The following is a 27,506-nucleotide window of genomic DNA, read 5'->3' as shown; positions in this document are numbered from 1 at the left end:
TAGAGATCTAATTCACATCTAATAGATATCTTGCTCTATCTAACGTAAAAGTGACATTGGTTGCCCGAATTGCGCTGCAAAAGAGAACTAGTTGATATCTAAGCTATATATAACGTATCTAGAATGGATCTAGTACGTGTCGTCTCTTGTGAATATCTTGAAGTTCGAATACGGCAGACTGTAATTTGATTAAGCGCACTAATAGTAAGTAAGATCAATACTTAGGTAACTAGAAACCAGAGTCTAATTAGGTAAATTATAGGTACTTAACTATTTGTTACGGTTAAATCTCATTTTGATACAACCTTCATTGTTCACGCTGAATGGTGGGCAAGGTAACTGCAGTAGTGATGGGTCAAATTGAAAAAAAAAAAACAAGTTTACCGTCAAAACGATCTCTTTAAGCCCATGCCAAATTGAACCTTACTACTCGAATAATAAGTTCCATTTTACTTTACCTGTAGATACCAAAATTAATATCAACTTGACTCAATAATGGCGGAAATGTGCATGGTAGCATTTTTCTTCGTGGATTGAAGTGAATTCGCGTACCTACATTCTTATTCCTCAGTATGTCAAACTAAAGTGACGCAGCAACAAATCGAAAAGGTTGCGTTTACGTACGTAGAGTTAGGGTCGGTTGCACCAAACTGTTAGTATCGTTAAAGAGTTCGCAAAATTTTTATGTATGGAAAATTTCATAGTAAAGCGCAGGGGCGCGCCGGCTGACGTTGATCAGTCTGTCAAATGTGGTTGGTGCAACTGGCCCTTAATATACAATAGACCTCGTGATAAAATAAATTGGCTAGGGCTTTAATGAGACGCATCTCCAATGGATTCTTACCGCGCCATGCATTAACAAAAATTAATTATTGGCTTTTATGTTAGGCATTCCTTAGGTATTATTTATAAAATAAAATTTCATAGGTAAATACATACTTCTATCGAAATACGAATTGCGAGAGTTATGTTACTATACGGCCTTGCTTGGCTCGCCCTTTAAAAAGAAGTTCAGCCGTTAACTCCCTATATCCCGACCTACGTATTAATACACCTGCTATCAAAATATGTAAAGGCATTGTAGCATAACGGGTAATGGCTAATAATTAACATTTAGGCACCGAATAAACTTATCCGTGCGTCAGAGGCCATTGTTATTATTCGGAAATAAAGGTGTTTCTAACAGTAGATAAACAAAACAGACTTGTCGAAAGTTCCTATACGTCAACAGGCCTAGTTCTTATTGGGTGAGTGCGGGCAAAAAGAATAAATAGTATAGAGGGGTCCTGTCATTGTAAATTTTGTAGTCAAAGTAAATTTACTGCCATCTGTCTACACACGACTAAAACTCAAAATGAAAACGTATATAATTATCCAAAAAATGTATATACCTATATGGATAAATGATTTTATTATTTTTATATAATTTTGATCCATGTTCATTCACTGATATCTATGTGTTAAAATTGTTAAATATTAAACGGTGTCCACCATCTAGCCGAGCATAGGCTAAAGGTGTGTGCGGCATCTATCCGAGAATGACTTTTTAACAACAATTTTGTGCAATAACCGTCTGGATTTACGCAAAAACTGTACAGTCGCCATCAGATATATCGGAGCGGCCAAGGTGTTCGCAACATCTGAACACGCACTCTAACGCCTTGACAATAGAGGCGTGTTCAGATTTTTGTGAGCACCTTGGCCGCTCCGATATATCTGATGGCGACTGTACAAAGAACTCGCAGCATCATGTGTTAACTAAGTAATATAGTAAGTTAACTTATTTGTGTGTAACGTGAAAAAAGTTGTATCTCATAGGGCAATTAAACGGCTTGCGTTAATTAAATATTAATTACATTACGCAGGTAGATAGGAAAGGAGTAACCCTTTAAGCGGATAAGGGTTAAACACCCTTTTTACCCTTGGGGGTAATGGGTGTGTCCAAAGAAGTGTCAACCTGCTATGTACCTATGACCCTAACGAACCTTTACCCGCAGAGTTAGAGGCCCAGAGGCCTATAAAATTAAATCAGAATTGCATTTATCTTGGCAAATTTAGATTCATGGGCGGCTTAACCCTTTTCCGCATACAATGCCACATATGGCGGATATGACATTCGACTCTATTGACAGCTATTAAAGTTCAAATTTAAACGAATATTTTTAGGGTTCCGTATCCGAAGGGTAAAAAAACAGGAACCTATTAGTCAGTCCCGGAAACCGTCAGTCCGTCTGTCTGTCTGCTGGCTGTACTCGTATCTCATGAACCGTGGCGGGGCTCCCATACAATAAACATGATTTTATGCCGTTTTTTGCGTAAATGGTACGGAACTGGAGGTTGTTAAAACATGCTCTCTGCTTGGTATTCAAATTGATCAGCATTTAAATTGGAAAAACCATATAGATAAGATTTCTTCAAAGTTATCCCAATTTACTTACGCCCTGAAAGAAATTAAAAAAACCTCGGACCTAACTACAGCAACTTCCGCTTATCATGCATTTGCGCAAGCGTGGTTACAATACGGCATTATTTTATGGGGCGATAGTACTAATGCCCCTGACTTATTCTTAATCCAAAAAAGATGCATTAGAATTTTGAGCAATATATACGTGGACGAATCATGTAGACCCCATTTTATTAAACTCAAAATACTAACACTGACATCCTTGTACATTCTCGAGTCATGCAAATTCGTGCGGAAATATTTTTATCTCTATACCCAAGCTAAAGACCTTTGTAAAGGAAACCATAACTTGAGGCCAAGGAACAAACTGGTGCCGATTGGAATAGCCAAACTCAAAATGATCTCGAACGGACCACATTCCATGTCGATGAAAGTCTACAATAACTTACCTAGTCACATAGTAGCTGAAGAGAAATACACTATTTTTGTTACAAAATTAAAACAATATTTAATATCTAAAGCTTTTTACACTCTCGAAGAATATATGAATGACGGAGCTGAAAATATGTATTAGTTTTAAGTGTACATTTTACATTTTTTCCCTAGGTTAAGTTATATTTTAAGATTTGTCACGCCCTAGCAGGGTCCATGCAGTACTTTATAATGTTATATATTAATATAGTATGTAAACACCTTGTAATACCATGGTTGGCATTTAATAAATGAAATGAAATGAAATGAACCCTTTGTGCGTGAGTCCGGCTCGCACTTGGCCGGTTTTTTTATTACATGCAGAGGGGCAAGGTTAAACTGGTTACACTCAGCTTTGGACTAGTTCTAGTTCACCTAGATATTGAAACGACACCCCACAGGGCTGGCAGAGGCTCAAAGCACACAAAGGCTTCGACTATGTTAGATAAGTTGTATACATATGTAAATAAAGCCTTTTTGTACGCCTAGTACTGCCTGGTTATCTATGATTATGATATGACATATGTTTTCACATTAAATGTCAAAGGCTTTATTCAATTAAATAAGTTATATAAAATACGTAGATAATAATGGAATATTAGCTTTAAATGTTGTTTCTCTTTCAGGTAAGAGTTTTAGTTATTACCTATTATTTCAGTTTGTGATATTCAAATATCATTGTTTGTACTTTGTACTTAATAAAATATTCTCTTTCAGAGCAACACAGTTTAGTTTTTATTTCGTCGACACAATTACATATTATAAAACAACATTTCTACAGCTATTCTGAACAATTATGGAAAAACTGAAGTTTGAATTTGTTGTGAAAGCGGGTGAAGATCCGAAAACAAACGTATGCTGCATGACGTCGATTACAAATGCGGACAAGAATATTTTTTTGATTCCGGAGAAACTGCAGCCAGTGAGATTGCATGAGATGATTATTAAAACCCCAGCATACGAAAAAGTCAAACTTACATTACAAAAAAGACATGATATGAGACAAGTATGGATATCAATGACACCAGAACAGATCAGTGTATATAAGGATGAAGACGGAAATATGCAGTTTAAAGGATATTTGTTAGAAGAGTCTACAGTTAAACCTCAACTACAGGCGCCGGCTACGGGTATTTCAGAAGAGGCCTTGGCAAAAATCTTGGAGAATTTTGTTGATAAAAAGAGAGATATATGTAAGCAACAGAACATTAGTTTTAGACAAATTTACCAATAAGACGACAAATGCGAGTCAATGGCTGTCTACTTTTGAGACTGAGTGCCGTCGTGTAGGAATAGAAGATGATACACAGAAGATTGAGGCGCTTAGGTTGTTTTTGGAAGATTCCTGTTTGGACTGGTACAGGTCAATGATAATTAAATTTACAATAGACTCGGACTGGTCGCAATGGAGCAAAATGTTTTGTGACACTTATGCGGACAAAGGTTGGTCGCCGGTCAGGTATGCGATGTTTTTTAAATATAGACAGGGATCTTTACTTGAATATGCTATAAAAAAAGAAAGGCTTCTGCTAGAGATAAATAAAAAGATGGATAAATCTACGTTGATAGACCTTATTACTGTAGGGTTGCCAATATTTGTGGCTGATAGGATAGACAGAGAAGATCTTAAAGAAACTGAGGATTTATTTAACAATCTTAGAGGCTTAGAACACTTGGTGAGCAAGAAGATTTGGGAAAAAAAGTCAGCGAACTTAGAAAATAAGAATAAGGAGAAGAATGGAAAAGATTATCATCCATGTAGAATTTGTGAAAAAGAAAATAGGGCAAATCGGTATCATCCCGAATCCCTTTGTTGGTTTAAGAATAAAAATAATGATGGGCCAAAACGAGAGCAAATAAGAAGCGTTAATCATTCGGAGTTAGAGGTAGAATTAAATGAAATAGATCCAAAAAACTAGAAATTACGCCATTAATTAAAACTAAGCTATTGTTAAATAATACGTTACAACTTCTCGGAGTTTATGATTCAGGATCAAATGTATCTTTGATAAGTTCGAAGTTGTTACGTATTAAAAATAATAAAATTGTCAATAAAGGTGTAATTACTAACTTGAGAACAATTAATGGCGTTAAAAATCCTATAGGAATGGTAACTTTAAAGATAAAGATTTTTGATATGGAACATGACGTTAATGTGTTCGTTATAGATGAGAAAAATTTTGACTATGATTTCTTGATAGGGTTAGACTGCATAAGAAAATTCCACCTCACCCAACATGACACATTGGAGATTACACACAATACACATGATGAAACAGATAAAAAAATCGATACAGAATTTCCAGCTATTATGTATCCCTGTGTACCAGGTTCTGAAATAGATGAAAGTCAAAATATAAGCTTAAAACATAATGATTTATGTATAAAAGAAGAAACTCAAAATAAAACAAAAAACATATATGAAATAAACTTTAATGAGCACATAGAGGTGAAAAATTTTGATGTTGCAGTGAGTCATCTGACTTCGCAGCAGCAATCTGAAATAGATGAACTGATTAGTAGGCATAAGGCACTTTTTGCAAAAGATAAGTTTGATATAGGTACGGTGAAAGATTATGAGGCACATATTGACCTACAAATAGATAAATACTGTAGTAAAAGACCATACAGGTGCACCATCGAAGATAGGAAAGAAATAGAACAACAGGTATCACAGCTATTACAGAAAAAAATGATTGAGGAGTCTTATAGTCCTTTTGCTGCTCCAGTAACATTAGCTTTCAAAAAAGAAGACGGAAGAAAAACAAGGTTGTGTATAGATTTTCGAGACTTAAATAAAATTGTAGTTCCTCAATCACAACCGTTTCCTCTAATTGAGGACTTAATGATAAAAACAAGGAAGTGTAAATTTTTCTCAACATTAGACATAAACTCAGCTTTTTGGTCAATCCCTATGAAGGTTGAAGATAGAAAAAAAACTGCTTTTGTCACTCAAGAAGGGCATTATCAATGGACCTGTCTTCCTTTCGGTTTGAAGACGTCACCTGCCATTTTCCAGCGAGTACTGAGTAGTATTATAAGAAAGCATGGGTTATCAGATTTCACGGTAAATTACATTGACGATATTTTAGTATTTTCGGAAACATTTGCAGACCACATACAACACTTGTCGTTACTGTTGGAGGCAATATCAAAGGAAGGGTTTAGGTTGAAGTTCTCAAAATGTAACTTCGCACAAGATTCGGTTAAGTATTTAGGCCATGTGATACAAAATAATACAATATCTCCGCTAAAAGATAATTTGATTGCTATTAAAGATTTCCCTATACCAAAAACACAAAAAAACGTTCGTCAGTTTCTGGGTAAAATAAACTTTTACGGAAAATATGTCCCAAATATATCACTTGTATTAGACCCTTTACATAATTTATTAAGAAAAGGACAATCATTCATTTGGACAGAAAAATGCCAAGAATCCTTTGACACTATAAAAAAACTATTATGTTCAAAACCAATTTTAGCAATCTTTGACCCAGATCTGCCAATACACATTTACACGGATGCATCAATCCAAGGCATAGGCGCCATTTTGAAACAACCACAAAATAATACAGAGGAGAAACCTTGCGCATATTTTTCAAGAAAATTAAATGACACCCAAAAAAAGAAGAAAGCTATATACCTAGAATGTTTAGCGATCAAAGAAGCAGTAAAATACTGGCAATATTGGCTCATAGGAAAGAAGTTCACAGTTTTTTCAGACCATAAACCTCTTGAAAGGATGAATATTAAGGCTAGGACGGATGAAGAATTAGGAGACCTAACATATTACCTATCACAATTTAATTTTGAAGTAGTTTACTCTCCAGGGAAATACAACATAGAAGCAGATTGTTTAAGTAGGAATCCGGTTTTAGAGCCAAATGAAAATCAAGATGAAACATTAAAAATTGTAAACTTTATCAAATTAGAAGACATAATAGAGGATCAAGATAATAATGAAGATATAAAACAAAATAGAGACAAACTGAAGTTAAAAGATAATGTATACTATAAGAATATTCGGAAAAAGGATAAAATCATTCTAACAGAGTATTTCTGTAAAAAAATAATTGAAAATACACATAATTATTACTGTCACATAGGCATAAAACAAATGGAAAACAAAATTAAACCTTTCTATGTAGCAAAACATTTATCAAGACATATCAGGGAATTTTGTGACAACTGTGAAATTTGTATAAAAAATAAATCCAGAGGAAAATATAAATTTGGATTAATGTCACACTTAGGTCCTGCTAGATTCCCATTTGAAATAGTGTCCATAGACACTATTGGCGGATTTGGTGGCTCACGCTCCACGAAAACATATTTGCATTTACTTGTAGATCACTTTACAAGACATGCCTTTATTTTGACATCTAAAACACAGAATGCTAGTGATTTTATAAAGCTTGTTCAAAAAGTTCCGCAGGGCAATAAAATTGGTATGATTCTATCTGATCAGTACCCAGGTATTAATTCAAGAGAATTCAAGCTCTATTTAGAAAATGAAAACATACCCATTATATTTACTGCAGTAAATGCCCCATTTTCAAATGGATTAAATGAGAGATTAAACCAAACTCTGGTCAATAAAATCCGATGTAAGATTAATGAAAGAAAGGATAAGTTAGCATGGACAACAATTGCTCACGAATGTACCCAGAGGTATAATGAAACGGAACACACAGTGACAGGGTTTTCTCCAAAATATCTGTTGGAAGGACAAAGTGTAGATATTTTACCGATAGAATTGAAGCAAGGAGGAATATGGAAGAACTTATTAGAAGACAGAAAAATTGCGTTAGAAAATACTATGAAGTCACATAATTATAATAAAAAACAATTTGATAAGAATAGAAAAATGTGTGATCTCAAAGTAGGAGATTTAGTATATGTTGAAAACGGAAATCGCCTAAATAGAAAGAAACTTGATGAAATAAAAGTTGGTCCATATAAAATTATAGAAAAGTTATCAGACTCAATTTATAAGATAAACACGGGACACAGGAAATTAGAGTCGAATTTTTTTCACATAACGAAACTTGTTCCAATATTAAAAGAATTTTAAGTAGGTTAGTAATATATATAACTAACATAGTATATTTTCTCATAAATATCATAGACATTTATGAGATGGGGGGGGGGGGGGGGGAGATGTAAATAAAGCCTTTTTGTACGCCTAGTACTGCCTGGTTATCTATGATTATGATATGACATATGTTTTCACATTAAATGTCAAAGGCTTTATTCAATTAAATAAGTTATATAAAATACGTAGATTATAATGGAATATTAGCTTTAAATGTTGTTTCTCTTTCAGGTAAAGTTTTAGTTATTACCTATTATTTCAGTTTGTGATATTCAAATATCATTGTTTGTACTTTGTACTTAATAAAATATTCTCTTTCAGAGCAACACAGTTTAGTTTTTATTTCGTCGACACAATTACATATTATACATATATTACAGATAATTTATTAACAGATGGTTTATTTGAAATTTTCGCTTTGTTTCTATTGGAACTGTAAGTGAGGTTCGGGTTCGTCGTAGCAAAAATATTAAAGAACATCTCTACATTAATATATTCACATAAAAGATACATACAGTGGTACTACTAAACTAAATTAATAACTATTAGCTTAAATCCAAAATAGGCCCTTGAGACATTGTACCAAGGATGCTGGCGGCATTTCCTCGTTGTATCGCAATGCTGAGCGATACGTTGTGCGAGGACGCCGCCATCTCTTCGATCAGCAGGTACGTCAACCAGACGCTTCGAAAAGTAAGTATTTATAGACCTCTGTTGTAATACTAATACACTCTCCGTCCCGTCGAGTGTAAGAAGTGAAAATGTGTGTCATCACCAAGATACGAAAATGATATGTTTAAGATCTAACCTGTCAAATTTGACATTTGCGCGATTCCACCAATTCGCACGAAGCGCTTTGCTTCTACTTTCCTTATGCGCACTGCCAAGGAATGGAATTCCTTGCCGGCGTCTATATTTCCGTGTTCTTATAATCCGGCAACCTTCAAATCAAGAGTGAACAGGCACCTTCTGGGCGAGCTCGCTCCATCGTAGGCCACGTCTACGCCTCGGCTAGTGTGTGGCCATGAGTAAGCCCATTCATAATTAAAAAAAAAAGAAAAAAAAAAGATTCTGGAAATACTCTTGAACGTTTTCCACAGGATATGACTTAGAGATCCAATTCACATCTAATAGATATCCTACTCTATCTAACGTAAAAGTGACATTGGTTGCCCGAATTGCGCTTCAAAATAGAACTAGTTGATATCTAAACTATAACGTATCTAGAATGGATCTAGTACGTGTCGTCTCTTGTGAATATCTTGAAGTTCGAATATGGCAGTAAGTGTGAAGCGGCCGCGATGTTTAAGCTGTGTCACGTGAACGCTCCATTTGTAAATGAAAGAGCATCGACAAGTTCCAATAAAGCGATAAACGTGTACACTGCACACGTAGTTACAGCTCACACATACATATACGCATGCCTAAATAGGTACTAGAACAGCTAGCGTCAATTTAAGCGGATGAAACTATGTACTATAAAGTCTGTATCTTTAGGTATTTCACAAAGAGTAAACAAAATCTCGTTCCTGCAGGAGCTCAACATCTGCAGGAGCTACGGAGGATTCTGGAGTACTTCGGACACATAGCCAGGAAAAGCAGCGATAATCTCGAAAAATTAGTGGTCACTGGCAAAGTGGAAGGAAACAGACCTAGCCACTCAACCGTCCGGCCCGCGAGACTGTTTTCCTGTCAACCGTCCGGGTTTTTTTAGCGACGCACGCCCCGCGTAGCGCATTCACAACTTTCTACAAAAATTATAACCACACTGCCATCTAAATTTTTTTAGAGCTAACTATTTAGTTAGGCTACGTTGTCGCATCAAGATAATTAGTAAATAATGCTGAAATATTCCGTTAGATGGCTCTGAAATCAATTCTTTCTTCCACCCCTTTGGATAGTAAGGTTCCCGCGGACGGTTAACAACATATTTTTTTTGGATACTATGCTATCGTCGGATGGTCAAGTGGCTAGGGGCAGAAGCCCGATATGTTGGACTGACCAGGTCCGCACCGCCCTGGATACCACCGTACACGACGCTCTTCACGAGGCAGATAGAATTAGAAGGCGCCGAGTGGTCCGCACAAAACTATTTCGACGAGATGGTCACGACCCTCAGCATTGAGGAAACAGACGCGAGGAGGAGGAAACAAAATCTACCCTCAAATGGCTTCTTAAGATAGTTGAGGGTAGTTGAACACATTACATAATCAAATAATGTAGGTTAAAGTCAGGTCGTTCAGTGGCAAATCCTGGTGGTTTTGTATTTGGTTGGTTAATCAGTAAATGTTATTCACAAATTATTTGTTTACTTTTATTTAAAAGCACCTAAATATATAGAGTATAGCGAAAGAAAAAAAACTTCTGCCTCATTCCGAACGTACATTATCTACATCTCTAGGTCAAAATTTAGGATTTATGGACCGCATCGCTTAGCAAGTGTCATGAAAAACTACATTACAGCCATAGGTAGAAAATTTAGGATTTACGGACCGCATCGCAGTAATAAATACAAGTGCACCATTTACGAGCAAAATGATGAAAAATAAACTCTACCCTACCGGAAGTGTTGTGACCGGTCTTGACGGGCTTCCGGTCTCAGAGAGGCTCGTAAAAACCAAATATCAATCAAGCATTACTTCTAAAATGACTTAAGCGACGTTGTTTTCATTATGTGAGGGGTCTATTGACATACAGGGTACGAGCGAAGTTTGTGTTCGATCCCGTAAAAAATGTCACCCGTAAATTTGTTGATGAATAAAATATATCACGTTTATGGTGTATCAATATAGGACTAAAGGGATAGTTAATGTCATTGGTTGGTGTTTTGAAATTATGCTGTTTTGTAAAACCCTCAAACATAAAAATTAGAGATGCCCCGAATAGTGAATTTGACCGAATACCGAATATTCGGCCCCTCTCTTGGCCGAATACCGAATATTCGGCGACCGAATATTCGGCATGACATGCGAACATTTTGAGTCACAATTAGTATCACAACTGTTCGGCAACAAAGCACAACGTTTGCGAAGGTATATTTTTAAGTTGAACAGAATTAATGAATGTACCTAGTTAGAGTCAATCAAATCAGACCCATGATAAAAATAAAATATTTTGTAATAAACAAATGCTCAAAAACGTGCCTTCGTATTTAACTACTTTCCAAGAATACATTTTAAATATTAAATATGCCTAGTTTTTGGTTATTTTTTGTGTAATTTTAGTTTTTAGGTAGTTGCAAACAGATATTCGGTATTCGGCCGAATAGTAAGCATTATTCGGCCGAATACCGAATATTCGGCAAAGTGGCCGAATAGGCCGAATACCGAATAGTTGCCGAATATTCGTGGCATCTCTAATAAAAATAGCAAGGATTTTCGCAGTACCAGGAGTGTGCGTACAGATATGGTGCGTAATTATTTTCCATCGCATTTTCACGGAAACGGACGAACTTATCTTGCTATTTCAGTCAGTCTCGGTACAAAAAGTACTGACGTTGACTGACGTAGCATGACAAATACGAACGTTTCCGACAAAATACGATGGAAAACAATTATGCGCTACATCTGTAGCAATAAGTATTTAGTAGTGGAGTAGCATATAATTGGCCCAGACCTGCCTACAAATGGCGCAGGATAGGAGTGCCTGGAAGAAAGTGGTATTAAGAGTTGGTCATCACGACCCTCAGCAATTAGGATACGACTGGAAAGAAGAAGAAGCATATAATTCTGGAAAAGGAATCTGTCATTTCGAATGTATTAGCTACTGACAGAGGGTCTACCGCAAAAAGCAAAGCTGTTGTACTCCAATGAAGGCGTACATAATTAGAGTTACTTACTTACAGAGAAAGATGCCCGCAATTGGCGAACTTCGATTTTCGAGGTTATAACTAGTTCTCATCTGCTCTCGATCTTCAGGCAAACCTGAACGTAGAATCCTAAGCTTCTTCTTTTTCGCGTTATTCCGGCATTTTGCCATGGCTCATGAGAGTCTGGGGTCCGCTTGACAACTAATCCCATGATTTGACGTAGGCACTAGTTTTACGAAAGCGACTGCCATCTGACCTTCCAACTCAGAGAGGAAACTAGGCCTTATTGGGATTAGTCCGGTTTCCTCACGATGTTTTCCTTCACCGAAAAGCGACTGGCAAATACCTATCAAATGATATTTCGTACATAAGTTCCGAAAAACTCATTGGTACGAGCCGGGGTATGAACTCGCGTCCTCCGGATTTTACGTAGAATCCTAAGCATCGTTCTATAAATACTTTATCAGTGTAATCATGCTTATCTTTACAAGCAATTAGAGGCTTATTTGATATCGCCATTGATCGTCAACGCGTTAATCGGAGCAATTATAATGGCGATTAATCGAACAATTATTAGTAGTTGGAAGCCAATTTGTGGAGTTAATGCTGCTTGGTCGTAACGTAACTCTATTAATTTGTCACACAATTTTGTAATAAGCTCTCTGACCTCCTACGTAAATTTCATACGATAGCGTGATGAGCGTTCGCGTTGCGAAAAAACGCACAGTTGAGCAATGACAACCGCCTAAGTGGTATTTAATGGCAATCTTCCTTTGTTATACCCTAATTTACGGCTTTAATACATACTCGTATATTTGTACAGTTAGGTTGTTTTATAATAAAGGACATTAAACCTCAATAATGACGCCACATGAGACACATAATGCTACAACCCGTATTTACTTCAGATTAGGCTTTTATTAGCACTAAACCCAAGTAAATGTACCAATTAACTGACCCTAAAACATATATAGTTACAGCACCAGTCATGGGACATTTAAGAGGATATTTGGAGTATTTATGATATTTCCCTTATACATGTAAATGGTCTACCGCTTAGCGTGTTAAAAGATGAAAGTCCTATACGTCTTTCATGTTTTAGGCGTGTTGTATCAAAGATACTGCAATTAGTTTCCACATATTTAACAAATTAAAACTATGCTTTTTTTCTCCAGTCATGGACACCAAAGCTCCAGTAATGGGCCCCCGGTAATGGACGTGGATCCAGTAATGGGCCCCCTATAATGGACATTGCTCTATCAGTATAAAATATTGAAATGGGGAATAAATTACGACATAAAAATCAATTTTTGGTATAAGCTTTTATAGCTGAATGTATTTTTCTTTCCACAGCCAATTATTATTGTATTAGATCCATCGAGACAATTCTAATATACCTAAACACAATTAGTTAGGGTTTATTGCGATAAAGTTCCCATGGCCACCTCCTGTCTCCATCATCAGATCAGGTCCATGTTATCATAATATTGCATTATCATCCGATTTGCATACTTAATTACGTACTTACACAAAATTTCAACTGAATCGGAAATCGAAAAGTGGTTCAAAATCAGCTACCAAGATTGGACCCACACTAACTAACAGGGCAAGTTAAATAAAAGTTTGGAAAAACGATATTAATTTATCCGAAGTCCGAGAATACCTCCTGATTGACATATTTCGTAACTACATTTTACTTCTGTATTGTTTAAACATGAAATGATGGCATGGCAAGCATCATTCTGTCAATTGTCCCATCATAGGAGGTACGCAGTTTTACAGCTCCAATAATGGGATTGGGCCAAATACCACTATTTTATTACACCTGTGGAGTCACAACATAGTGTGTTGTATACCTTATCTCATGGTAAATGCAATTAACAAAACACATTCTAGTTTTCATCAAGTATTAATTAATTAAAATTTAATAAATGAACTCACCTCTCTTAGCGAAGCTGTTAAGAATTCGTAGTGGTATTTTTTTTCAGTGACACGACAACTTTTGGGTTGACGCCAATTTCTTAAAAAACAACCAAATTTAATGAAACTTCAAACTGAAACAGCTCTAGGACTCTTATTTATGATAATATACAGCCAGTGTTTATAAACTACTTTTAGATACTTATTTTAGAGGAATTATGTTTTTTTCTCCCATTACTGGTTCCACGTCCATTATAGGGTATACTACTATATAGAGGGAAAAATAGCGCCAATAGGTATTTGTGTTAAATAGGTAAATATCAAAAACAGCGTAAGCGCCGGAAAATATGAAAGAACTTTTACCTTATTGTGCCTTAAAACATTGTTAGTAACCACAGTTTCATTATGCAACTACATATTATATACCCTAGCACCGTCCCTTGCGTTACGCTAATCCTTAAATCTCAGTATCAGAGAGGCGTAGTGTCAAGAGTTTTATAGCGACATACGCCCCTTTAGTTCAAGGATGTTGTGTGCGTCGTGTGTAAGCACAGATAAACGAAGTAGGGGCTTGTGTTCACGATAAATATGGGTAGAAGGCTTAACTGGGAATTACGGCTTGCCTCGTCGTAATTGCAATATAGATAAATGATATAAATAAATAATTCAGCCTATACATATAGGTACGTCCCACTGCTGGGCACAGGCCTCATCTCATGAGGGCTTGGGCTATAGTCCCCACGCTAGCCCAATGCGGATTGAGGACTTCATACACCTTTGAATATCTTTATACAATTTTTTTTTATGTTTGACGATCTTTTTGTGAAATTCTTAGTATTAAATTTGATCTGTATAATAATCCAATATTACTATGGAATAATATTAACTTCAATAAATTGCTCTGATAATTAGCTTAAGATAATATATTATTATGTAAAACGTTCATAAGTGCTTGTTACTAGGCCTACATGAATAAAGTATTTTTGACTTGACTTGACTTGACTTCGCAGATGTATGCAGGTTTCTCTCGATGTTTTCCTTCACCGAAAAATCAAATGATATTTCGTATATAAGTTCCGAAGATCTCATTGGTACAAGCCAGGATTTGAATCCGAGACCTCCGGGTTGAAAGTCGGACGTCATATCCACTCGGCCACCAGCGCTTGATAAATGACATTAGGTAAATATAAAATCAAGACGGTAAAAATAGCAACGTTAAACGTATATAATAATAACCTTTATTGTTAAATTAAATACATACCGAAGAGATAAATTCAGAATTCCGGGCGGGAGAAGATTTCCGGGCGAGGGCATAAAAATATAAATATGCTACCTGAAATTTTGTTTAAGAAAAATGCTACCTGAAATATGGACCAATTTTTTTGTCTCCCCCCCGTACAGGAAAACAAATTTAAAACTCAGTGGCGGACAATTATTGCAATTTAGACACTTTACCTATAAACCAACAATGCTGTATATTTTCACGCTACTATTAAACCTAAAATTGTGGGCTCCGTGTAATAAAAACCCTCTTAGATCTAGGTGTAAAACCGCCATCTTAACGCAACCACCATTTTATGCCTGAAATATTAGCCTTCCATACGTTTACTTACCACTTTACTTTTACCGGTGGCAAACTATAGAACTAACCTAATTCGCGTATAATCGAGGAGAACTAAAGATACGTGCGCCCTCAAGGAACGCAAAGATAAATTTGTCCTCCGTATAGGACGGTAGTAAAATGTTTTCCTTTTTTTACCCACCTACTTTATTTTATGAAGCTCACTTGCCAGCTAATGTTATATGTTTCTTAGCTGTAATGTTTTGTTACTAAAAGAAAACATTTTGACTGAATGTTAATCTTGTTTACTGACGTTAAGTCCGCCATTGTTTATGCAATAAAGTTTAATGACTTTATAATTAATGTCGAACCTAAATTATATTAAAAGCAAACGGTTTTTAGGGTTCCGTACCCAAAGGGTAAAACGGGACCCTATTACTAAGACTTCGCTGTCTTAGGGTTCCGTACCCAAAGGGTAAAACGGGACCCTATTACTAAGACTTCGCTGTCCGTCCATCCGTCCGTCCGTCCGTCCGTCTGTCCGTCTGTCTGTCACCAGGCTGTATCTCACGAACCGTGATAGCTATACAGTTGAAATTTTCACAGATGATGTATTTCTGTTGCCGCTATAACAACAAATACTAAAAACAGAATAAAATAAAAATTTAAGTGGGGCTCCCATACAGCAAACGTGATTTTTGACCAAAGGTAAGCAACGTCGGGCGTGGTCAGTACTTGGATGGGTGACCGTTTTCTTTTTGCATTTTTTTCCGTTTTTTTTTGCTTTATGGTACGGAACCCTTCGTGCGCGAGTCCAACTCGCACTTGCCCGGTTTTTATTTTATAAGGAGATATATTTTATATCGATAACGATAATAGAATGGCCAATGCAACTATTGTGTTTTCTCAGCAGCCTTTTCTATACTCAGTCGTTTGAAACAATTTTATAAAATGTAAGCTCTTTACGGGAATGGAGCTGGGCTGTTCAAACTGATCAAAGCGTTTAGAACTCTACTATAAACCAGTATAAGAAGATGCATAATTATTTAGCATCGTATTTTCACGGAAATGTACGAGCGTGTCTTGTTATTTCAGTCAGTCTCGGTACAAAAAGTATTGAGGTTGACTGAAGTAGCAAGACAAATACGAACGTTTCCGAGAAAATACTATGGAAACAATTATGCACTATATCTGTACTTGTAAGATATCGATTTGTACAAATAACGCCCAAATATTGGGGTCAGCTGAAGTAGGACACAAGTAATGAACAAAAAGTGATTAAACCCTCAGCATATAAAAGCAAAAGTGATTATTATTCATTAAGGCTTCCACATAGATTAAGCCCTCCACTGCTTGAACCCGGATTCGATCATGGCCTTAATTAAGAAATAATTGGAGGAGTATGTTTTTTACCATATTTCATTACTTAAATGTTACATTTCTAAATACATTTATGTGCTAATCCTTCAAAAATTTTCTACAAAAAATACGTAGAGTATTTTACGTGGCAGCTACTCTATATAAAATTGAATGTTCTGTCAAAAGAACCACCATTCTACGGCAGAGGTACCTACAGTTATTAATTTTTACGTCACAAAACGATTTTTTTTCAGTCACGGCTGTATTCATAGTCGAATACAAAGCCTTTGTGAATAGAAAGGCTGGCCTTTCTTTCCACTTCAGTTTCCGGAGGGCTTCTAGCGGGATTGGTTGGAGATGGAATCAATCTCTAACGTTCCGATTGCTACGATTGTTATGTAACTATCTTATTGAATGTGTTTCCACTTGCCTTCTATTGGTTTCTGATAACCGTTTTGATTAAACTGATATGTTAGGAAAGTTTTTTATTAAGTAGGAATAAGTAATAAGAAAGCGGTCAGGTGAAATGGGTTCGGTCTGACCGACGAAATTAGGTTTTTATGTAGTTAGTTTCAAAGTTTTATTACACTTTTCTTACTGATAAGAAAAAAAGTAGAACTTGGACTATGTCAATTGTCATTATTGGAGTACGATACTCGTATCTGATCGGCTAATTGTGTAGTTTTGTCAATAAGGTCATGTGGGGTAATAGTTGATTTTGATAGGGACAAGATAAACAGTACTGTCCTAATGTATATTGTAATGTTACTCTTACGGTATCTAACGGCTAACCTCAATTGAGGGTCAAACAGAAGACTGTGTTACGTCTTTCCTGTAGACATACACAAGAGTTAAGGGCTATAAAGGTAAATTTTCTTATTTAACCCTTATTGTCCCTTATCCATGTGAAAAGGTCCTCCTTTTATTTGGAGAACTATGATAAAATCATTACTTACATGCCCACAAGCTGTTAACTATTGCCGACAGGAGAGAAAATTGTACAGTTCGCGCGAACTGTACATTTTTCTCTCCTGTGGGCAATAGTTACAGCTTGTGGGCATGTAAGTAATAATTTTATCATAGTTCTCTAAATAAAAGGAGGACATTTTCACGTGGATAAGGGTTAAATAAGAAAATTTACTTTTATAGCCCTTAACTCTCGTGTATGTCTACAGGAAAGACGTAACACAGTTTTCTGTTTGACCCTTGAACACTCTTCTTTGTTGACCAGGATAAAAAAAAACATTAGATCTTTAAATGCAACTAGCTTGCAAGATCACCCCACTTACTTTATAAACATGCAAATGCCAGTCTTCTCCATGGCCCTCGATATTCCCTTCCACGAGGCAAGCATGGAATACTTCTGCTTCGCCGTCAGCGGCAGCCGCGGGTCGGTCGCCGGCGGCGGCCCGTCCGCAATGGCCGGCGCCGCTGCCCCCGCGCCCCTCCTCTCCGAGGCAGCCAATTTACCCAACTGGCAACCCATCACTAACACTGACACATCACCGAAAAACCAAAACACTGTAAACACTGTCAACACTGCATTTATAACAACACTCTTTGTTTTTCCTCACAATATGACCACGTTTCCGATCATTTTGTTTTGTGGAGCGTTTTGCTATCTGTGTTGTCTCCGTTCATTCATGGCGACGGTTTCGTTATCGCGCCGCTATCTAATCGGGCATTCCGAAGGCGGCAATCTGTGGAAATGAAAACCATGCGTAAATAAAGTGTGTGACATCAGCAACTTCTTTGGTAGCTCAGAATATAAACAAGATAGGTACAGGTTTGCCGAAATTTTATCAGAAAGGATATTAGAATTCTTTCGCGTCAAAAATGATAGTTCTCTTCTAGTTGTTCCTAATGAGAACAATGATACCTTATACGCCATTAAACGGACTACCACTATATTTTTGTTAAGTGCATTCTTGTATAGAAAAGTCTTATATCTCAGGACGTCAGAATCGTAGCATCACTTGAGTAATCTAATCCTCCGTTTCAGTCCCATTTGAATCGGTGGGTACTAAATCTACGTCGCATCTTATCAGCATGTTGGTCCCTAGCTTATCCCAAACCGGAGACAGTTAAATGTTCAAGACTGTGAATTACTCATCAAAACCCCTTTCTACAGAAAATACATAATAAATAGGCACTTGAAACTTGTCTTAACGGGTTTTTAAATATCTTCTTACCTTACCCGTCCTGGTTGGGTTAAATTTCATTGTTACGTAATTTTCACAAATCGAAATTAAAGCAAATTCGAGATTTATACGATTACTATTTTTGACTCTACTTATCATGTCCATTGTCCACATAGGGGTAGGCTGAACTAAAGTTATCGCTGCAATAATGTGTGCACCCCTAATTATTTTAGACACCACCACACGCTACTTAACAAGATCTCAAGCCGGTGTATTTACTTATATAGCACTTTGATCGCCACAAAAACCATTAAGGAAAGCGTCCGACATGTCATTTTCTATGACGGCTAATCGGTGACCACGTGGTGCTTCTCGTGGCAAACGAACGCTCCGGCCCGGCCCCGGCCCGGTCTAGCGTGAGTAGGTATCTAAAGGTTGGCGGCGTCAAATAAAAATTATATCGCCTGTATAAAATAAATGGATTTGACAAGACATTCAACTTTATATGGTGACTGACAATCTATATCCCAAAATGGTCCCTGCCCAAACTGTATGTAACCAGAGATTTGCGGTTTCGCCTAACTAGTTCCCTGATTGCATCGCGCTTTGGTCAATTTGGAGCAACTTGACGTCCCAGCTTAGTTTGTGTCAACCCTGTGTACAGTCACCTGCAATAATATGTAACTCTTCAAAGGCCGCACAAATATGTGACAGGCTCTTATAGCTCTACAAATAAGATCTTGTCAGATATTTTTGCGGCCTTCGTTGTGTAACATATTATTGCAGGTCACGACTGTACCTATATCTAAAAAAAAACATAAGAACATGTTTCAGAAACTTACGAATTGAGATCAATTTGTGTAGTTCGAATGACGCTCCAAGGTCTCTATTCCAGTCCAAAAAATCTATTAAAAGTACATAGATAAAGTAAAAATAAAGTTATTTTCATCACAAAATAATATCCTGGTATAGGTCAAGACGTAAATTTAATCTTATTCTGAAATACAGTGTCAGGCCAAGGTGGCTAATTCCGTCATTGGGGCTATTCCGTCCAGTAGCGTTTTTCTCGAACGAGTGTATATCATAGTTTCGGACACGTACTCTCGGAGTATCCTGCTGTCGAATGTTCGTTGATTAGACTGTCGCTGGATCGAATGTTGTACAATTTATTATTTCTACGCTTTTCGACCCAGCGAACATTCGATCCAGCGACAGTCGAATCAACTAACATTCGACAGCAGGATACTCCGAGAGTACGTGTCCGAAACTATGATATACACTCTTCTCGAACAACGAACAAAATTTATAATTTCATAGACAAAGCAGCGATTGCTGTTAGTTTTTTTTCCTACGATCGAATATCAAAGAAATATACGCTCGTCGACGGTATATAGCTCGTAGACGGAATAAGCCACATTGACCTTACCTTCACAGATACTACAGCTCAAACACAGATCTACTAAAATGATTTGAAAGAAATTCGTAGACCTAGCAGTATTTCGAATCGATTAATTACATCACTTGAACCTTTTCGCTCGGGTCAAGTGTTATTGAGACCCACAACTATTGAAGTCGAGTTCAATATAGCCTGCGAGCTAAAGATCTTTGAGACCAAAGACAAAGGAAAGTACGTACGCGCCCTTATAGATATTGGGTTGCTAAGTTTTGTAACTAAAACCACTTCAGTGAGCCATGTCTTTGATATACTTGATATGACTTTATCAACTTGCTTTGAAGCAATATTATTTTATTAGACATTGATATTTATTATCTTTTTAGTGTTCTGTGTCTTTTTATTTTGCACTTATTTTGTCAGAAACAAATAGTTAAGCGGCATAGGGGCTATTTGTAGATATAATTTAGACCTTTAGAATTATTATTAGGTTAAGATAGGTTTAGTTAAATTGTAATTTGTTTAAGTATGCACACTTACTGCCGTATTTTAACTTCAAGATATTCACAAGAGACGACACGTACTAGATCCATTCCAGATACGTTATAGTTTAGATATCAACTAGTTCTCTTTTGCAGTGCAATTCGGGCAACCAATGTCACTTTTACGTTAGATAGAGTAAGATATCTATTAGATGTGAATTGGATCTCTAAGTCATATCCTGTGGAAATCGTTCAAGGGAAATCTCCAGAATCGCGCAAATGTCAAATTTGACAGGTTAAATCTTAAACATATCATATCGTTATCGTATCTTGGTGATGCCTAAAAGATATCTAATAGATCTCTATTTCAAAATCCGAATCGGGCCCTTAATCTCAATCATGACATATGATTATTGAGATTTTATGTTTAAAAATGTATTTTCGAATAAACAGTAGTTAATTAATTACTAAATGTAATAATCTGACCAATAATAACTAATACAAGCTTTAATCACTGACTGTACATTTCTTTCAACCAGTCAACGAATACTCGTAAAGTCAAAGTCAAATAATTTATTTGCTATAGGTATACAAGTATACATGCAAATGTACAATAAAACAGTATTTACATTTAAAATAAGTTTACATGAAATTATTATTTCCAAAATAAAAAGTTACCTATTAATTATATCCTGCGCGATTCCGACTCGCACTTGGCAGGTTTTCATAGAGTTCGATGGTATCATAATGGTTCCTCTACACGTTGGCCAAACGCTCCGCCAACGCTTGGCCCATGAGTTGGCCGTGCCTTGGTCGGAACGCTACTACACGTGGCCACGTATTCGTCATTTTTAATTTTAAAAAACACAAAAAGCATGTTCGTCACCCTCGACCGCGTCCGAACACGCACTGCCGATTGGGCCACTTGTAGATGCGTACCGCAATCACTTGGCCAATCCCTTTGATGTGCGGCCGAATTTAATAACTTTAATTATAAATCTAGTTCAAGCAAAGGAACTGGCTAGCCAGCGCCAAGTGTAATATTACACGAATCACTTGGTGCCACTTTTGACCCTTCTATAACTCAAAACCTCTTTAACGTTATAGGTACATATACACGTCGAAGGATAGGTACTAGGTAATACGGTTTTATTGTTATTGACGTTATTGTACAGACATCGATTCGGTAATCATTCGCTCGTAGGTAATAGATGACTGTTGTTGCTAGTACCAATATAACTCACTACAATTTCGCTTCTTTTTATTTTATTAGGTAAGTAATAATACTAATAATCTTTATTGCATAAGGTGCAGCGGGGCGATTTCGACTGCGGGGTAATTTCAACTAATCGAAATCAAACATGGAAGACCATGTTTTACATTATTAACTAGAGTCACACACAACACACATTTTTCGCTATTTGGACGTACCTACATGGCACTCTACCTAGTTAATAATGTATAACATGGAAGATATTTCGATTGGTTGAAATTATCCCGCAGTCGAAATTGCCCCGCTGTACCTTACCTCAATATAGAAAACAATACAAATTAAGAATACAACAACTCCGTAAGAGTTATATAAGAGGCGGTCTTATCGATAAAAAGCGATCTTTTCCAGACAACTTTTAGCGCAAATGAATAAATGTACTTATTTATGTCATGTCAGTAGGTGTTTCAGATGCAATAGAAACGTAAGAAGGTGCAAGCGAAATGCACAAGTGAATGACATAGTATAGATGTCATTCAGCAGGCCTATTATGGATGGCTTTATCCACGTGAAAAATATCCGTCACTTTTTAACAGAGCGCGAATGAAAGTGACGGATACCGTTTTATCACGCTGTCAGATAGACAAGAACTACCATCATATCTGTACATGGCAGTTTACGTTCGAATGGGTCTATAGGTCTGTCGAATAACCAAGTGGATTTGTAAGTCGTCTAATGCTCATGGCAAGGGTGCGAAACTCCTGACTTCGGCCAAACTCGGCTTAGCTCGGCTCAGCATTGCTCCGAGCAATTATTAGGGTTGACACGACGTCCCTTTGCGTGCACAACCACAGATAATAGGCCAGTCATCTTAAGCCTAAAAAGGGGGTCAACCTCGGAATGAGAGATAATAAGCTGGAAACTCGTATACACCTTCGTTATGACGTGTTAAAGGTCCTCTTAAAAGTCGACGCATATATCGTGTGCGCGTCAGAAGTTATTCAAGGTCAAATGTCACAAAAATCGGTTTTTCGCGGATATCAAAATTTCTATGGCTCTGATGTTTTTTACATGTAGGTAAGAATTGTAGAGCATATAATTGGCGACAAGTTAGGTATCAAACATTTTTTCATGCCATTAGCCGTTTTCAAGATATACGGCATAGAAGGCGCAGCGGCAGGCCAAACTCACTATGATGAGGTCAATCGTGAATATCGGTGAATAATACCTTCTACAAAGTTATTTAATTATCCTTTATTGATCATATCCAGATTTTAAAAGTTGTCTGTCCTGTAGAAAATATAAAATTAGGACAAATTGTTATTGTAAGTAGTAAGTACACTGCGAAGATATTGGTTTGCCTTTTAGTTCCAGAGAAAATCCAACATTATTCCCATACGCTCCGGATCCAAATTTTTCGAATAAAATATAATAAATATTTTTTTCGACCAAACATTTATATTCAAAGCTTAATAAACCTGTAGAGCTGTTAAATCTTCCACCGATAACTATAGCAGCCCATCAGCGTATAAACCGTACATATTACCATGTACAAACATGGTTAGGGAATGACTTAGAACCCCAAGAATGGGATTGGATGCTTCAAAACGAATTCATGGAGCCAATAACAACAAAATTAGCACCAGCTCCAGATGAGCTACTAAATATTTTAAACTTTATTTATTTATTTAAACTTTATTGCACATAAAATTATAAGTACAAATGGCGGACTTAATGCCATAAGGCATTCTCTACCAGTCAACCACTGGGCCAAAAAGAGACGGTTGTTAGGTGCAGGTTTTATAATAGAAAAGTTAAAGCGATAATCACAAAACTACTACTAGGTACTATTTACAAAATAAACACTAATTAACATACGATGAAATAATAAACTTACACATATACTTTGTATGATACACTTACATAAATATCTACATATATACATACATTATACATGTACCTACTCTGAAACATTACTTATATTTCGCAGATAAATGCTTACGCAGCATGCGCTTGAAAGTCAGTTTACTCTGGGCTTTCCGGATGTTGAGAGGAAGGTTATTCCACAGGCGTATCGCTTGAACAGTGAAAGAGTTGGTCAGAAAACCGGAACGATGAGGGGGACAATTGCAAAATACCATATTTTGCAATTGTAAAAAGGACTGTGGTCCACACTGTTGGTGCAGAAAATCGGGGTTGAAATGATCTTTAGCTTGTGGCCAGTGCAATGGCAAACAGGCTTGTGTATTAATGCGGCTTCATTGCAAAGCGATCCCGATGAAGAAAGTGCATTTGACCCAGATTTGACAATAGATGATACATTGATAAAGATGACGTTGAAAATGAAAATGATTGATCCTCAAACGGTAGGGATTTTGATCTTTGTTTCACGGTGATCGACTACTCTTCTAGACGATTGTAACAATTAAACTCAATGGGATAGAGTCATTTTATCACAGAGTTCCTATGGTCATCTAAGGTCAACATCAATAGATCAGCTTAATCGATTTGAGTTGAATTTTGTAGCCAAGTTTCATAGTTAGGTACATACGAACATCGGGAGTTAAATAAAAGCTTGTGGAACCACTTTCGTGTATGACACACGCATTACTTAAAATCTACCTCTTTCCTGTAGAAATACCTAAAGGCTATAAAGCATAATTTTCTGATTAAACCTGTGTAAAGGGGCACCCTTTTTATATTAAACTATGTAATAAAATCATTACAATATGCACACAAGCTGTTAACTAATGTCCACAGGAGGGGCAATTTTTGTTTCAAAATCTATTTATGACCAACAAGTGTTATTTTAACGATTATAAAACTTTAAATTTATTATTCACAGAGTTTACCAGCTAACCTTGCGTCATAGTGCGTTTGGCGGGCCGCTGCGCCTTCTATGCCGTATATCTTGAAAGCGGCAAATCGCATGAAAAAAATGTTTGATACCTAATTTGTCGCAAATTATATGCTCTACAATTCTTACCTACATGTAAAAAACATCGGAGCCATAGAAATTTTGATATCCGCGAAAAACCGATTTTTGTGACATTTGACTTTGAATAACTTCAGACGCGCACACGATCTATGCGTCGACTTTTAAGAGGACCTTTAACACATCATAACGAAGGTGTATACGAGTTTCTAGCTTATTATCTCTCATTCCGAGGTGAAACCCTTAATTTAACTGGGCCATAATATATGGTTGGAATTTCGACAACCCTAAATAGCCGAAAGGGATAGTGCCATATATTAGAAAGAGACAGCATGGTTCGACCCTGTCAAACTTCGGTTTTCTAGGAAGTTTCCTTTCTGTACGGTAGTTCGTGGGCCATGCTGAAAATTTCTGAATTCTGATATATGAGACGACTTATTTTTTCTAAGTAGTCAGGAATTTTCAGTAGGTATGCCTTAAGTACTATTATTTATTCTGTGCTCATAGTAAGGGCGATAGGCTATCGATCGACTGTGGACGTCGGTCCATGTCGTCGGCAACAGCCATTATTAATGTGTCCGACGGAACCAATGGACGTAAGTGTGTAAGCATGTAAGTAGCCAGTTGGGTAAAAATGTTTGCAAACATGCTAATTACGGGTCACTTGCTGTTGATAACTTTGTACCACAGACTCCCTCGACTACTAGAGAGAGCATCTAAGACAAGGTCAGTGGGCCCACAGATTACCAGTTCGCCGGACGATATCAGTCTGTCAGGTAATCGCAAAAGGTATATCGCGAATAACTGACAGGCTGATATCGTCCGGCGAACTGGTAATCTGTGGGCCCACTGCTGGTAATCTGTGGGCCCCTTCAGAGTTCCCGTACTTATATAGTATGACGACCAGTCCTCGTGCAAATTCAATTTTGTATCCTTTATATCCATAATATACCTATTGCAGGTTGTTACGGTACAATTAGCTTATAGTAAGTAGCATCCAAATTATTCAAATAGTTCGGTCCACTATATTTTTATTATTATACCGGGTATGGCCTGTAACACGAGCAAATAATTAAAACATAGATTTTACTCCTCAAACATAGATTGTACTTCAAAAACTTTTAAAAATTATGAAGTATTTAGACTCCCTATTTTTCATACAAAATAAATATTATCTTCAATGGACGCCATCGCCACGCCATATCATTGTGATTGACGTTGCTTGTCAAGCCTTAAATATAACAAAATTCGCGATACATTGCGTCTTTGAATAATAACCTTTAAAGTGTATTAAAAATCAAACTACAAGTCATTTTTAAAAGTCGCTGAACAAATGTTGATCAGTATGAGGAGTACAGCCTACAGTTAATTTTTTTGTTCATATTACAGGCCACACCCGGTATATGAGTTATAAATGACACTGACTGTATAACCTATGAAATATTTATTTAGCCTATAATTTCGTTAAGATACTGATACACTTTTAACTTGTAACAAAACATCGAGCAATCGCCGTTTTTACATTTGTTAGAACAGCTTTTACCTTTGCTATTATCTGTAATGTAACATATTCGCTAGAATTCCCAACATGTGAACGTTCAAGTGTATTCAGCACCTTTAGAGAGCCAAAATCCATGACAAACGTTAAAATATGCTAATTCTGCGCACAAAGGCCTTCGTCCACTGACCGTCACTCTGTTCATGTGCTAACCAAGTTTAGCTAACACAAATACAGTCACATGCAAAACATTTAGTCGGTCTTCACATTGGATTCACATACCGCTTTGATGTTCGATCCGGCAACGCTATTTTTTTTAATTTAAAGAAAAATGGAGAATTTACCTCATTCGGCAAGACACAAATTTGCGACTTTTTGGAACACCGGCCCGATTGCTACTACCAACTAAGCTACAAAAGCTTGCAGCATTATGTATAATGTGTCGGTCGGTCGAATTGGACGAAACCAACAGTCCGCAATGTAACTAAAATCGCATGCGAGTTCGGAGGCGCATAGCAAAAAAAATATAGTAGGTATAACTCGCAGACGTTTCTGCTTGATAATAATAAGTTTAACGCTATAATGTGCAGTGCTGTATCGGTCACACGGCGTGGGAATCCACATCAAATAACCACTTTAACCGCGGACTGGACAAGTGGACACGCTTCCATGAGCCGTGGCAAAATGCCGGGACAACGCGAGGAAGAGAGAACTTTATAATCCTCACAAAATTAACAGAACCCCACATGAAAGTAAACTTGTCAGTAAAGCACCATGTTATTGTTGAGCAACCCACCTAAGCACCTAAGGGCGCACCAGAGAGTGGATCAGCTACACACTAATAACACGAGTTAAAAATTGCCTACTCCAGAGCACACAGTCGCTGTGGCCGAAATCGGTCAGGAGAGCATCATCATCATTGTTGAGTGTACGCATTGTTTTTTTCACACGCATTTTCATGTAAAGCATCGTTGATGGATTAATCCATTGTTAACTTTGTCGTAACATCCGCGATGGAAAGTGTTATTGCCTGGTTTACCACATCCGCTTGGAAAGGGTCTCTTTATTCTTTAAAAATATTCTCTCACTCATACTGCATTGTACGGGATATACATAAATCACGGGATCCAGCAACTTTTAAACAACTTAGGCTCACTTGCACCATTCCACTAACCCGGGATTAACCCGTTAAACCTAGAGTTACCATGGTTACCAGTACAATTTGACAC

General features: G+C 36.9%; 1 protein-coding gene across 1 annotated transcript in view; it reads right to left on the bottom strand.

The window, feature by feature from the left end:
• The window catches only part of LOC134671187 (neuroglobin-like), a 100,965-nt gene that overhangs the window by 32,012 nt on the left and 41,447 nt on the right, over window positions 1-27,506 (bottom strand). Inside the window, exon 2 of the mRNA XM_063528972.1 lies at window positions 17,908-18,318. Within this exon, the coding sequence (XP_063385042.1) occupies window positions 17,908-18,104 (197 nt within the window). The 5' untranslated portion in view covers window positions 18,105-18,318. The remainder of the gene's footprint in view (window positions 1-17,907; window positions 18,319-27,506) is intronic.

The sequence above is a fragment of the Cydia fagiglandana genome, chromosome 15, assembly GCF_963556715.1.
Source record: "Cydia fagiglandana chromosome 15, ilCydFagi1.1, whole genome shotgun sequence".
NCBI lineage: Eukaryota > Metazoa > Arthropoda > Insecta > Lepidoptera > Tortricidae > Cydia > Cydia fagiglandana.
The sequence above is the reverse complement of the archived record's forward strand: the minus strand, read 5'-3'. Positions and strand labels throughout refer to the sequence as shown.